This window comes from Nomascus leucogenys, chromosome 1a (assembly GCF_006542625.1).
Source record: "Nomascus leucogenys isolate Asia chromosome 1a, Asia_NLE_v1, whole genome shotgun sequence".
Classification (NCBI taxonomy): domain Eukaryota; kingdom Metazoa; phylum Chordata; class Mammalia; order Primates; family Hylobatidae; genus Nomascus; species Nomascus leucogenys.
In genome coordinates, this window is record NC_044381.1 from 66,378,519 (window position 1) to 66,393,728 (window position 15,210).

Consider the following 15,210-nt stretch of genomic DNA (forward strand, 5'->3'; position numbering starts at 1 on the left):
GGTCTGGACGGTCTTTCCACGTCTTAGGTGCAGTTAAGCCAGTCACACTCCATCCACCCTACCCGCCATGGAAAATTATTTGTTCAGCAGGAATTGCCAAGTCAAATACAGCTATATAAAGCCCCCCTCCGACGTGCCAGGTATGCCTCCGGAAAGCAGCCACCAAAACCACCAGCAGCCCGTCCGCGCCGGGAAATGCGCCCTCGCTGACTTACGGGGCCACTCAGACAGTTCTAAGTGCCTTTCCCTGTAACGCAGAGGCACACCTGCCTTCCCTCGGGAAACAGCGGCCCGACGTGCGCCGGCAACGCGTAAAGCGTCAACAGCTGAAACCCTTGGAATCTTCCCCAAACAGAAATAACCGCCGCTGCCAGCTGCGCGCTCGGGGGAAAAGACGTTGCGCCCCCGCCGATTGCCGGTTTCCGGGGCGCTACCCCGGATCTCAGGTGGTCAGTCCCGGTACGCAACCACGGCGAGGACCCGGCACTGCTAACGGAGATGGGAAGCCGTTTCCCGCGGGCTTCATACAGACACGGTATTAAGACAGCCCGAGTCGCGGACCAGTCCAACAGGCAGGCGGATCAGTGGGCAGCCCGCGTGCGCGAGGACCCCGGTGGCGGCACCGGGTGGCGGGAAGGAGGAAGTTTCAAAGCCAGCTGACCTGGTTGTGGCCGTTGGGCAAGATGAAGCTACACTGTGAGGTGGAGGTGATCAGCCGGCACTTGCCCGCCTTGGGGCTTAGGAACCGGGGCAAGGGCGTCCGAGCCGTGTTGAGCCTCTGTCAGCAGACTTCCAGGAGTCAGCCGCCCGCCCGAGCCTTCCTGCTCATCTCCACCCTGAAGGACAAGCGCGGGACCCGCTATGAGGTGCGTGAAGTGGGCAGGCCCTGTCAGCCTCGCGTTCTCCTTGAAGCTGAGAAGCGGGCCGCCCTCGGTCCTCATGCGCCCGGCTGCTCCATAGACGAGAGCCCGCCTTGGGGGTTCCTGAACTCCCAGCCCTGAGACCTACCACCAGCCCGACTCCAGGGTCCTGTACGTCTTCCTACGGACCCCAAAGAAGAAAGCTTTGAGAGTGTACCTTTTCGCTATTTTTCCTCGCCACTTTTATGACTTTGAATTTACGGTGTTGCTATTTAGTAGTGGATGGCAATCCCGCCTGTTTCAAGTTTCTGAAATTTTGCGTGAAACAACTCTAAATGAAGCAGCTGTCCAGCTGTAAAATAACTGCACTTCTTTTCAGTGAATTCTTTCTCCCACAATATTTTCCCTAGCTTAAAAAAGCAGGTCATAGCATCCTGCACTTGCCTTGTCTTGATATTTGTTATGCTTATAAGTACTTGTTTAATAACTATCTCTCATCAGATTATTGACTCTTTAAGTGTAGTTACCCTGTCAGTCTTATTCATTGCTATGTCCCAAGCCCCTATTAGAGTACCTGGTACATAGTGGGTTCTGAATCAATAGTTGTTGAAATCTAAAGCAGATGCAACAGCAATCATTAATTTTTTTTTTTTTTTTTTTTTTTTTTTTTTTTTTTTTTTTTTTTTTTTTTTTTTGAGACGGAGTTTGCTCTGTCCCCAGCTGGAGTGCAGTGGCGCACTCTCGCTCACTGCAAGCTCCGCTCCGGTTCACGCCATTCTCCTGCCTCAGCCTCCGAGTAGCTGGACTACAGCTCCGCCACACCCGCTAATTTTTTTTTTTTTTTTTTTTTAGTAGACGGGTTTCACCGTGTAGCCAGATGGTCTCGATCTTTGACTTGTGATCCCCGCCTCGCCCCAAAGTCTGGATTACAAGCTTGAGCCACGCCCGCCTTTTTTAAATTTTAAATATGCCATTTATATAGATGATAATCATTAAATTTTTTTGAGCACCCATTGTCAGTCATCGTTCTAGCACTCAGGATAGAATAGCAAAGGAGACAAGATTCCTGCTCTCATGGAGTTTGTATATAACCTACGGGGAGGTGTGCCCACCCCAGGCTAGTGGACTGAAGTTATGAAGGCAAGTAACTGCTATTGGTAACTCTTCCTACAGTTACATAGTTGGAATGGGAGAAGAGGAGCATTCTCTCAAAACATGGTGATCCTGTTCTCAAAGGAGAGTTACTGGACAGACAGAGCAGTAACATCTACCACCAGCTAGATGAGGAGTATAACTTCCCAACTGCTAAAAAAAAAAAACACTTTAAAATTTGGCCAGGCGCCGTGGCTCATGCCTGTAATCCCAGCATTTTGGTAGGCCCAGGCAGGTGGATCGCTTGAGGCCAGGAGTTCTAGACCAGCTTGGCCAACATGGTGAAACCCTGTTTCTACTAAAAATACAAAAATTAGCCGGGCATGGTGGCACGCACCTGTAATCCGAGCTACTCAGGAGGCTGAGTCATGGGAATTGCTTGAACCTGGGAAGCGGAGGTTGCAGTGATGGCACCACTTCACTCCAGCCTGGGTGAGAGTGAGTGAGACTCTGTCTCAAAAAAAAAAAAAAAAAAAAAAGTTTTTTTTTTTTTTTGAGGGGTCTCTTTCTGTTGCCCAGCCTGGAGTGCAGTGGCGTGATAAAAAAGCTTTAAAACTTAAAATGAAAACACTCAGACTCAAGGACTAAAAGCCAAACCAAAGCCTGGCAAAGTAACTGGCACATTCTAGTTGTAATAAATGTTACTGAGTAACAATAATTAGTTTTGTTCTTTTTTTCTACTGGTTTTATGCAGCTAAGGGAGAACATTGAGCAATTCTTCACCAAATTTGTGGATGAGGGGAAAGCCACTGTTCGGTTAAAGGAGCCTCCTGTGGATATCTGTCTAAGTAAGGTATGGTATTAAAAACATTAATGATTAATGTTTGGCTGTATTTTCTTTATTTTTTAGAAACAGAGTCTTGTTCTGTCACCCAAGCTGAAGTACAGTGGCACAGTCATAGCTCACTGCAGCCTGGAACACCTAGGCTCAAGCGAGCTTCCTGAATATCTGGGACTACAAGTGTACCTCACCACTCCCGGATGAATTTTTAAAATAACTTTTTGTAGAGACGGAGTCTTGATATGATGTTGCCCAGACTGGACTCAAACTCCTGGCCTCAAGTGATCCTCCTGCCTCAGCCCCCCAAAGTGTTGGGATTACAAGCATGAGCCACCATACTTGGCCTGGCATGTATTTGCTTGCTTGCTTGCTTGCTTTTTTTTGTTTGTTTGTTTGTTTTTGTTTTGAGATGGAGTTTTGCTCTTGCTGCCCAGGCTGGAGTGCAGCGGTATGATCTCAGCTCACTGCAACCTCCACCTCCCGGGTTCAAACAATTCTCCCGCCTCAGCCTCCCGAGTAGCTGGGATTACAGACGCCCACCACCATGCGTGGCTGATTTTTTTTTTTTTTGTATCTTTAGTAGAGACAGGGTTTCACCATGTTGACCAGGCTGGTCTTGAACTCCTTGACCTCAGGCGATCCACCCACCTCAGCCTTCCAAAGTGCTGGGATTACAGGCATGAGCCACTGTGCCCGGCCTGGCCTGTATTTTCTTTAAAGAAGGCTGTTTGCACATTCTGATATCCCATATAGCTGAACAGGGACAGACTCTTGCAGGCTTGTTTGAAGAGGCAATGGCACAAGAGGCAGCTTCCCAAATACGCTTGTGTGCCTTCTCAAAGGGCAAAGTCTGCCTCAGTAAGATTCCCAGGATGGGAAGAAAACTGGGTTTGCTTCTGTGCTGAAGATGGAGCCCTAGGGTATTCTTAGACTGGAACTCTATATGGCAGCTGCACAGGTCTACAGTTTGCCAGCTAAACCACAGGTTACAAATCTAAGTTTGTTGTAATAAAAGAGGAAAAAATTCAATTAGAACCATCTTGTATTTTATTTACTGTAATCATTCTTCTTTCTTTTTTTTTTTTTCTTTTTTTTGAGATGGAGTCTCATTCTGTCACCCAGGTTGGAGTGCAGTGGGAAGAGCTTGGCTCACTGCAACCCACAGGTGGGTGCCACCACTCCTGGTGAATTTTTGTGTACCGCGCCCGGCCCCTACTGTAATCATTCCTTTTCTTTTTTTTTTTTTGAGACAGAGTCTCTCCCTGTCACCCAGGCTGGAGTGCAGTGGCGTGATCTCGGCTCACTGCAACCTTCACCTCCCGGGTTCAAGCGATTCTCCTGCCCCAGCCTCCCAGTAGCTGGGATTACAGGCACGTGCCACCATGCGCAGCTGATTTTTTGTATCTTTAGTAGAGACGGATTTCACCATGTTGGCCCAGCTGGTCTCAAACTCCTGACCTCGTGATCCACCCACCTCGACCACCCAAAGTGCTGGGATTATAGGCGTGAGCCACCGTGCCCGGACTGTAATCATTCTTATAAAAACATAAACTGAGGCTGGGTGCCATAGCTCACACCTGTAATCCCAGCACTTTGGAAGGCCAAGACTGGTGGATCACTTGATCTCAGGAGTTCAAGACCAGCCTGGGCAACATGGTGAAACCCTGTCTCCACAAAAAAAAAAAATTAGCCAGGCGTGGTTTTCACACCTGTGTTCCCAGCTACTTGGGAGCCTGAGGTGGGAGGATCACTTGAGCCTGGGAGGCGCAGGTTACAATGAGCCAAGATTGCACCACTGCACTCCAACCTGGGCGACAGAGCCAGACCCTGTCTCAAACAAAACAAAACAAAACAAAAATACCATAAACTGGCTGGGTGCAGTGGCTCACACCTGGGAGGCCAAGGCAGGAGGATCACTTAATCCCATAAGTTAGAAGCTGGAGGCCAGACACGGTGGCTCACACCTATGATCCCAGCACTTTGGGAGCCCTAGGTGGGTGGATTGCTTGAATCCAGGTGTTCAAGATCAGCCCGGGTGACTTGGTGAAACCCCATCTCTACAAAAAAATTAGCCAGGCATGGTGGTGTGCACCTGTAATCTCAGCTACTTGGGAGGCTGAGGTGGAGGGTCACCCGAGCCTGGAAGGTCAAGGCTGCAGTAAACTGTGATTGCAGCCACTGCACTCCATCCTGGTTGATAGAGCAAGACCCTGTCTCAAAAAAAAGTTCAGGGCTTTGGTGAACTATGATTGTGCCACTGTACTCCAGCATGGGTGACAGAGCAAGACCCTTTCTCAAACAAAAAAATATATATATAAACCATTAGAATTTTAAAACTGGTGGTTTTTTTCTGCCCTCTCCCCTTTTCCTCTTTCCCTTCCTGGTGGGTGGAAACAATGTCTCGTTGTTCGACCTTGTTTTTTTTTTCTTTTTTTCTTTTTTTTTCTCTGTCACCTAGGCTGGAGTGCAGTGGCACCATCACAGCTCACTGCAGCCTCGACCTTCCAGGCTCAGGTGATCCTTCCTTCTCAGCCTCCCAAGTAACTGGGACTATAGGGGCACTACACCATACCAGGCTAATTTTTTTGTCCTGGTAGAGACAGGGTTTCACCTTGTTGCACAGACTGGTCTCAAACTCCTGGGCTCAAGCGATCTGCCCACGTTGGCCTCCCAAAGTGGTGAAATTACAGGCATGGTCCACCACATCTGGCCCAACTGTGCATTATTCTTAACTCCAAGCAAAGTGCTCTGCAACATTAAAAGTTTGATAGCTAAAGAGTTTGGATTGAATGGAATAATTTTGTCCCATCTCCTCCTTGTGATTTTTCATTTTTTTCTTGACTTGCAGCTTATTCTTTCACTAATTCTTCCTTTCTATCTAAAATCAAGCTGAGATCTTACTGATTTTAAAAAAAGAAAAAAATTTCTAGAAAGACAAGGCTGAATTCATTGTCTCCACTTTTTATCTTTTGACCTTTACTTTTACTGGTTTACTAAAAACACTGTCTCAGAGATCAGTGATCTTTTTACTTGTCTATCACAGTATTATTATTTCTCATTATTTTTGCACTCTGTAGAATTTGACAATGATAATTACCCTTTTCTTAATAAAACTCTTTCTTTTCTTGGTGTCTATGACAGGGCACTATGGTTTACCTTCAGTTTTCTTCGTCACTTCTTTGTCTCCTGCTTCCAGCAACGTTTTTTTCTATCCCCAAAATAAAGGCTTTATTTCAGTCCTCTGCTGTTTTCTGTCATACTTGCCTTCCATTTGATAGTCCAGCTGTTACATGGGTGACTCCCAAGTCTGTGAGCCAGTATGCTTTATTGTACCTAGTTGACCCAGGTCTTCTCCAGACTTTTCCCTACTCTGGTTCATTGTGTACAGTGCTACCAAAATAGCATTTAGCTCTTGTCATGTAACTTTCATACTTAAAATCCCTCCACTTTACGTTGGCATCTGAGCTCATTTGCAATCTGTCCTCATACTATATTTCCAATCTTTTGCTCTACATAGCTTCCATGTTCCAACAAAAATTAGCTTTTTTTTTTTTTTGATATGGAGTCGCTCTGTCGCCCAGGCTGCCGTGCAGTAGTGCAATCTTGGCTTACTGCAGCCTCTGCCTCCCAGTTTCAAGCAACTCTTCTGCCTCAGCCTGCCAAGCAGCTGGGATTACAGGCGCCTGCCACCATGCCCCGCTAATTTTTATATTTTTAGTAGAGACGGGGTTTCACCATGTTGGCCAAGCTGGCCTCAAACTCCTAACCTCAGGTGATCCACCCACCTCGGCCTCCCAAAGTGCTGGGATTATAGGCGTCAGCCACCAGTCCCGGCCTTTTTTGTTTGTTTGTTTTGTTTTGTTTTGTTTTGAGACCAAGTTTCACTTGTGTCGCCCAGGCTGGAGTGCAGTGGCGCGATCTCGGCTCACTGCAACCTCTGCCTCCCAGGTTCAAGCAATTCTCCTGCCTCAGCTTCCTGAGTAGCTGGGATTACAGGCATGTGCCACATTGCCCGGCTAATTTTTGTATTTTTAGTAGAAAAGGGGTTTCACCATGTTGGCCAGGCTAGTCTGAAACTCCTGACCTCAAGTAATCCGCCTGCCTTGGCCTCCCAATGTTCTGGGATTATAGGCGTGAGTCACTACACCTGGCCTTAAACTCAAATTCTTTTTTTTTTTTTTTTAATTTTTCAGATGGACTCTTGCTCTGTTACCCAGCCTGGAGTGCAGTGGCACAATCTTGGCTCACTGCAACCTCCGCCTCCTGGGTTCAAGCGATTCTCCTTGCTCAGCCTCCACAGTAGCTGGGATTACAGGCATGCACCACCACACCCAGCTAATTTTTGTATATTTAGTAGAAACGGGGCTTCATCATGTTGGCCAGGCTGGTCTCAAACTCCTGACCTCAAGTGATCCACCTGCCTCGGCCTCCCGAAGTGCTGGGATTACAGGCGTGAGCCACTGCGCCCCACCTAAACTCAAATCTTAAGTGGAATATTCAGTCATTTCCTATCTTATTTTATACTCCTATGATTTCCCTTTTTGTTATTTTTTGTTTTTTGAGACAGTCTCACTCTGTTGCCCAGGCTGGAGGGCAGTGATATTATCATGGCTTACTGCAGCCTCTACTTCCTAGGCTCAGGTGATCCTCCCACCTCAGCCTCCCAAAGTGTTGGCATGATTTCCCTTTGAACAGTTTTATTTAGAATGTGTCCCTCCATGTAATTTTTTTTCAAAAACTTTTAAACTTGAAATTTAGTCAAAATAAAGTACTAAAAAAAGTTTTACAGCCAATTTCAATAAATCATTGTATCACATTCATAAGTAATGCTATAGAATTTGTTATGGGAAGAACTAGCATGTATGTATTATCTCCAGTGGAATTTATAATTCTACAACTTTTATTTGTTCAGGCCAATTCCAGCAGTTTAAAAGGTTTCCTTTCAGCTATGAGACTGGCTCATAGAGGCTGTAATGTTGATACACCAGTTTCAACGCTCACACCAGTGAAGACTTCAGAATTTGAAAACTTTAAAACTAAAATGGTTATCACATCCAAAAAAGACTATCCTCTAAGTAAGAACTTTCCATATTCCTTGGAACATCTTCAGACTTCTTACTGTGGGCTTGTCCGAGTTGATATGCGTATGCTTTGCTTAAAAAACCTTAGGAAATTAGACTTGAGTCACAACCATATAAAAAAGCTTCCAGCTACAATTGGAGACCTCATACACCTTCAAGAACTTAACCTGAATGACAATCACTTGGAGTCATTTAGTGTAGCCTTGTGTCATTCTACACTCCAGAAGTCACTTCAGAGTTTGGACCTCAGCAAGAACAAAATCAAGGCACTCCCTGTGCAGTTTTGCCAGCTCCAGGAACTTATGAATTTAAAACTTGACGATAATGAATTGATTCAATTTCCTTGCAAGATAGGACAACTAATAAACCTTCGCTTTTTGTCAGCAGCTCGAAATAAGCTTCCATTTTTGCCTAGTGAATTTAGAAATTTATCCCTTGAATACTTGGATCTTTTTGGAAATACTTTTGAACAACCAAAAGTCCTTCCAGTAATAAAGCTGCAATCACCATTAACTTTATTGGAATCTTCTGCACGAACCGTATTACATAATAGGTAAGATTTTAATAGTCATGTAATGTGATGTCTTTGATAGCATTCTAATATTCTCATCAAACTCAGAGTAATAAAATCTAACATTGCTTACAGTACTATGCACAGTCGGACCCTTTGCTATAATGGTCTTCTTGCTGTTCCTTACCTCTGCTTAGAATGATTTTTCTCCAGGAAGTCTCATCGCTCACTCCCTCACTTCATTCAGTTCTCTGCCCAAGTGTCATCCCAGAAAGGTCTTACCTGTCCATTATATCTAAATTTTATTTCTTACCTCCTTACATTGCTTGATCTTTTTTTTTTTTTTTTTTTGGTCATAGGATTCATTGCCTATTATATATTTTTAAACATTTTTTTTGTTTACTGTCAGTTTTCCCCACTAGAATGTAAGATCCATGAGCACATGGATGTTGATTTATTCTCCACTATTTCCCTAGGATCTGAACCATGTATCCCCTGCTCCTAGCATATATTAAGCACTCAATAAGTAGTTAAATGAATGAATGGCATTGTTTCTCAAAGTGTGCTCCCCTGACCAGCAGGATCTGCATTACCTAGGAACTTCTTAGAGATGCAGATTCTAACATTCCAGACCTACTGAATCAGAAACTGAGAATGGAGTCCAGCTATCTGTGTCTTAGTGAGTCTTCCAGGTGATTTTGATGTACTCTAAAATTAGAGAGTTGGCATAGTGATGAAGGGTGGTCTTTGGAGTCAGACTTAGGTTTGATTCCTGGCTTAACCTTTTTTTTTTTTTTTTTTTTTTTTTTGAGACGGAGTCTCACTCTGTCACCCAGGCTGGAGTGCAGTGGCGTGATCTCGGCTCACTGCAAGCTCCGCCTCCCAGGTTCACGCCATTCTCATGCCTCAGCCTCCTGAGTAGCTGGGACTACAGGTGCCCACCAACATGCTTGGCTAATTTTTTTTTTTTTGTATTTTTAGTAGAGATGGGGTTTCACTGTGTTAGCCAGGATGGTCTTGATCTCCTGACCTCGTGATCCGCCCGTCTCAGCCTCCCAAAGTGCTGGGATTACAGGCTTGAGCCACTGCACCCGGCCTTTTTTTTTTTTTTTTGAGACAGGGTCTCACTCTGTTGCCCAGGCTGGAGTGCAGTGGTCCAGTCTCAGCTCACTGCAACTTCTGCCTCCTGGACTCAAGCAACTCTCCTGCCTCAGCCTCCTGAGTAGCTGGGATTACAGGCACCCACTACCATGCCTGGCTCATTTTTGTATTTTCATTTTATTTATTTGTTTGAGACAGTCTCACTGTGTCACCCAGGCTGGAGTGCAGTGGTGCTATCTCAGCTCACTGTAACCTCTGCCTCCCGAGTTCAAGCGATTCTCCTGCCTCAGCCTCCTAAGTAGCTGAAACTACAGGCACCCGCCACCACACCTGGCTAATTTTTTTTGTATTTTTAGTAGAGACGGAGTTTCACTATGTTGTCCAGGCTGGTCTTGAACTCCTGACATCGTGATCTGCCCACTTTGGCCTCCCAAAGTGCCGGGATTACAGGTGTGAGCCACCGCGCCCGGCCTTACTTTTTTAATTTTTGAGGTGGAGTCTTGTTCTGTCACCCAGGTTGGAGTGCAGTGGCACAATCTTGGCTCAACTATAACCTCCACCTCCCGAGTTCCAGCAGTTCTCCTGCCTCAGCCTTCCCAGTAGCTGGGATTACAAGCGTGCGCCACCACGCACAGCTAATTTTTGTATTTTTAGTAGAGATGGGGTTTCACCATGTTGACCAAGCTGGTCTCCCAACTCCTGACCTCAGGTGATCTGCCTGCCTTGGTCTCTCAAAATGGTGGAATTACAGGTGTGAGGCTCTCAAAGTGTTGGGATTACAGGCGTGAGCCACCACACCCGACCTATTTAACCTCTTTGATTCCATTTTCTCAGCTGTGAAACAGGAACAATAATACCCACCTTATAGAGTTGTGATGATAAATGAGCTAATGTAATGCCAAAGCATTTGGCATATAGTAGGATTCAGTAGCTATTGGTTCTCTTCTCCTTGTCTTTGAACACTAACTGCATTTGGTTTCATGAGACCCTGAGCGCCAGATTCGTTTTGTTCCGGCTTTTTGTTGTTGTTGTTGTTGTTGTTGTTGTTGTTGTTGTTGTTGTTTTGAGATGGAGTTTCGCTCTTGTTGCCCAAGCTGGAGTGCAGTGCCCAAGCTGGAGTGCCTCCCGGGTTCAAGTGATTCTCCTGCCTCAGCCTCCCAAATAGCTAGGATTACAGGCTCCCACCACCACGGCTGGCTAGTTTTTTGTATTTTTAGTAGAGATGGGGTTTCACCATGTTGGCCAGGCTGGTTTTGAACTCCTGGCCTCAAGCAATCCACCTGGCTTGGCCTCCCAAAGTCCTAGGATTACAGGCATGAGCCACCATGCTCAGCCATTGTTCAGGCTGCTTTTTATTTTTTGAGACAGTCTCTTTCACTGTTGCCCGGGCTGGAGTGCAATGTCGTGATCTCAGCTCACTGCAATCTCTGCCTCCCGGGTTCAAGCAGTTCTCCTGCCTCGGCCTCCCAAGTAGCTGGGATTACAGGTGCCCACCACCATGGCCGGCTAATTTTTTGTATTTTTAGTAGAGACAGGGTTTCACTATGTTGACCAGGCTGGTCTCAAACTCCTAACCTTGTGATCCACCTGCCTCGGCCTCCCAAAGTGCTGAGATTACAGACATGAGCCACCATGCCCAGCCTGTTCAGGCTTCTTGAACGCATGTGTGGAAGTTAAGATGTGTACCAAAGTATTACTGAGAGCCTATGAAATGGTAGAAAGATCATATTTCAAATAAGAAATTCTTAACTTTTTTAGGGGGGAGGCGCTCTTAAAACTGACCAAAGTTAAGGATCCAGAAAACTGTACACATGAGTACACAGAATTTTGCATAAAAGGAACCTGGCTCCCACTGAAACCCAGTCCAGTCCTCTCTCCTGGCCATCCCCAATGTAAGAACTCTTACTCTAAACCAATGGTTCTCAGATGTTACTTCAAATTTAGAATAACCTGAGAAACATTTAAAACATCTGAAGGCCGGGTGCGGTGGCTCACGCCTGTAATCCCAGCACTTTGGGAGATCGAGGCAGGCGGATCACGAGGTCAGGAGTTTGAGACCACCCTGACCAACATGGTGAAACTTCGTCTCTACTAAAAATCCAAAAATTAGCTGGGCATAGTGGCATGCACCTGTAATCCCAGCTACTCAGAAGGCTGAGGCAGGAGAATCACTTGAACCCAGGAGGCAGAGGTTGCAGTGAGCCAAGATGGCACCACTGCACTCCAGCTTGGGAGTGCAGATTGAGACTCCGTCTCAATCAATCAATCAATCAGTTAATTAAATAAAATCACCAGAGGTGATACTGATGATTCAGGTTAAATCCACTGATTTGAGGGAACTCCAAATGGTATCTTTTGGCAGTGAGGTACACCTGAGGCTATTGTTTCTCTAAGACATACATAAAAGAAATTGTAAGAATTATAAGGCTGGGCGCAATGGCTCACGCCTGTAATCCCAGCACTTTGGGAGGTCGAGGTGGGTGGATCACTTGAGGCCAGGAGTTTGAGACCAGTGGGGCTAATATGGTGAAACCCTGTCTCCACTAAAAATACACAAATTAACCGGGTGTCATGGCGGGCACCTGTAGTCTCAGCTACTGGGGAGGCTGAGGCAGGAGAATTGCTTGAACCCGGGAGGTGGAGGTTGTAGTGAGCCGAGATCGTAGCACCTCACTCCAGCCTGGGCTGCAGAGTGAGACTGCGTCTCAAAAAAAAAAAAAAAAAAAAAAGGAAGAAAGAAATTGTAGATTGTGTTTATTCAAATTTGAAAATTATGTCCAAATGAGAAATGTTATAGTTTTGATTTGAAAAGACTATAACAAGTTTGGCTAAATGATCAGGTAAAAACATGCTGAAGTCCAACTCAAAAAAGTACAAAGTTGGAAGGAAAAAAATAGATGATCAAAATATGATATAATTGGCAAGGCACAATTTGGCAGAATAGTAATTTATTAGTGCTGAATGATTTCGCATTATAGCATTTATATTGCTTTTTAAATCTTACCCCTATTAATATAGCTTTCTTGTAAGATGACCGAACCTTTGTTGAAGTGTAATTTTGCATGTTTTAAGCTCCCTTGTTTTAAAAAGTATATAGATTTAAAGTTGTGACACCAATACCTATTATCTAGCTGTTGATAAATGGCTCTAACTACTGGTTACAAGCATACAGTTATGATCTATTAGGAAAATATGTGGGAATTTAAGTTATGTCAGATAGAAAATACAGTTTTTAACTGTTATCTGTTTCCTCAATCTAGAACCATCTATCCTGAAAGAGATTAATGTAAACATGTGGGAGACACTCCCTGGCAGAGTTTTTAAAAAAATGGTTACTTAAGCAACAGATTAATAAGTCTTTTTATGAAAAATTTAAAAATTGCAAATAGGGCCATCCTAGCTCCCGTACCAAAGGTAACCGCTGTTTTTTTATTTGAAATGTGTATCTTTTCAGACTTTTCTGATAGGGTTTTAAACTCTCATTTTAAGTTATAAGACTAGGCTTGTTTATTTGTTGAAAAATATCTGAGCACCTATTATGTGCCAGCCTAAGCTAGAGACTAGAGAAACAACAAAGAACAAGACACTGTGTGGGAGGCAAAGTGGCTGGAGGAGCATGGTTGTGTTTAGCGGGGAGGTTTGGGCAGTGGGCAGGCAATCTCAAGACTGTCTTTTAGTGTCTTGTAGATGATTTAAAAACTTGACCTCAAGGCCCAGCGCAGTGGCTCTTGCCTGTCATCTCAGCACTTTGGGAGGCCGAGGTGGGCGGATCACTTGAGGTCAGGAGTTCAAGACCAGCCTGGCCAACATGGTTAACCCCCATCTCTACTAAAAATGTGAAAATTAGCCAGGCCGGATGCGGTGGCTCAAGCCTGTAATCCCAGCACTTTGGGAGGCCAAGGCGGTGATCGAGACCATCCTGGCTAACATGGTGAAACCCTGCCTCTACTAAAAATACAAAAAATTAGCCAGGCATGGTGGCAGGCACCTGTAGTCCCAGCTGCTCGGGAGGCTGAGGCAGGAGAACGGCATGAACTCGGGAGGCGGAGCTTGCAGTGAGCCAAGATTGTGCCACTGCACTCCAGCCTGGGAGACAGAGCGAGACTCCATCTCAAAAAATAAATAAATAAATAAAAAATAAAAATTAGCCGGGAATGTTGGCGTGTGCCTGTAATCCCAGCTACTTGGGAGGCTGAGGCAGGAGAATCGCTTGTACCCTGGAGGGGGAGGTTGCAGTAAGCCGAGATTGCACCACTGCACTCCAGTCTGGGCAGCAGAGCGAGACTCCATCTCAAAAAAAAAAAAAAAAGTTTGGGCCAGGCTCGGTGGCTCACACCTGTAAGCCTAGCGCTTTTGGAGGCTGAGGCAGGCGGATCACGTGAAGTCAGGAGTTCGAGACCAGCCTGGCCAACATGGTGAAACCTCGTCTCTACTAAAAATACAATACAAAAAAAAATTAGCTGGGCGTGGTGGTAGGCGCCTGTAATCCCAGCTACTTAGGAGGCTGAAGCAGAAGAATTGCTTGAACCCAGGAGGCAGAGATTGCAGTAAGAGCGCGCGCCACTGCACTCTAGCCTGGGTGTCAAAGCGAGACTCTGTCTCAAAAAATAAAAATCAAAAGTTTGACTTGGGCACCATTGAAGGGTTTTAAGTGTGAGAGTGAAATGCCTTAAGCAAGGTAAGGTTAGCCTTACTTGCCCAGCCACTAAAGTAAAACTCATGTCCCAAGTAACATGTATTTTAAACTTGTCTTACAGAGTTTAAATTTCTCTTTTGAACAATTGATCCCTGGAAGAGCCTATTTAAAGGACAGGTGACTTTTTCATTCTATTTAGGGAGTTATGCTATTAAGTGGTTGTGCTGGAAGATATTTTATGGTGTGGTATCTGAAGTTTACAATATGTCATATGTTGTATTTTAGTATATTTTAAATATACTAATCACTTAATAATTTTATTTTTCATTGTTACAATTCCGTGTCCTAATAATTCATGTCCTGAATCTAGTAACATGTTATAAAATATTTTTATCATTCTTTCCAATAGGATTCCATATGGCTCTCATATCATTCCATTCCATCTCTGCCAAGATTTGGATACTGCAAAAATTTGTGTTTGTGGAAGATTCTGTCTGAACTCTTTCATTCAAGGAACTACTACCATGAATCTGCATTCTGTTGCCCACACTGTGGTCTTAGTAGATAATATGGGTGGTACTGAAGCACCTATTATCTCTTATTTCTGTTCTCTAGGCTGTTATGTAAATTCCTCTGATATGTTAAAGTAATGAGTGAGACCTGAAAAAGAAATTTCAATAACAGATCAGTTTGGGGTGCATGTATGATTTAGCAGCATCAAATTGGAGTAAGGGATGATTTCTGTATACTTGCTGGAGAGGAGGAATGTGTATAGTTACTCATTTAAATGACTCCAAAACTTTTATTAAAACCAATTTTAATTTTACTGTGGTGTTAACTTTTTTTAATTTATTGCACTTGTGTTTATTTCACCCTAAAGTTATCTTTTAATGTTAAACAGATATTGATCCCAGTTACTCTGTTCATAAGAATTTTATCAACTTTCTTCTTGCATTTCAGTTAAACACATCTGAGTTTCTGTACGCAGAAAATATCCGTTGGAGAACTAATATATCCTAAATTATAGTGAAAACTTGTTTATTATGAAATTATATGTAAGTTTTTAAGCATACCACTTTTTGTGTTTT

The 15,210-nt window shown here is 44.5% G+C and overlaps 1 protein-coding gene across 3 annotated transcripts; it reads left to right on the forward strand.

The window, feature by feature from the left end:
* The first annotated feature begins 359 nt into the window (after nt 1-359).
* Nucleotides 360-14,948, forward strand: LRR1 (leucine rich repeat protein 1). Of its 3 annotated transcripts, XM_030810108.1 has the most exons (5): nt 360-866; nt 1,893-2,000; nt 2,707-2,805; nt 7,706-8,427; nt 14,532-14,948. In XM_030810108.1, exons 2-5 carry the CDS (start codon nt 1,995-1,997, stop codon nt 14,770-14,772), a joined length of 1,068 nt encoding a protein of 355 aa, XP_030665968.1. In that variant the 5' UTR covers nt 360-866; nt 1,893-1,994; the 3' UTR covers nt 14,773-14,948. The 3 variants fall into 3 exon arrangements, with proteins under 3 accessions (XP_030665968.1, XP_003267694.1, XP_003267693.1); XM_003267645.4 differs by lacking the exon at nt 1,893-2,000 and having other exon boundaries at nt 610-866; XM_003267646.4 differs by lacking the exons at nt 1,893-2,000; nt 7,706-8,427.
* The last annotated feature ends 262 nt before the right edge of the window (nt 14,949-15,210 follow it).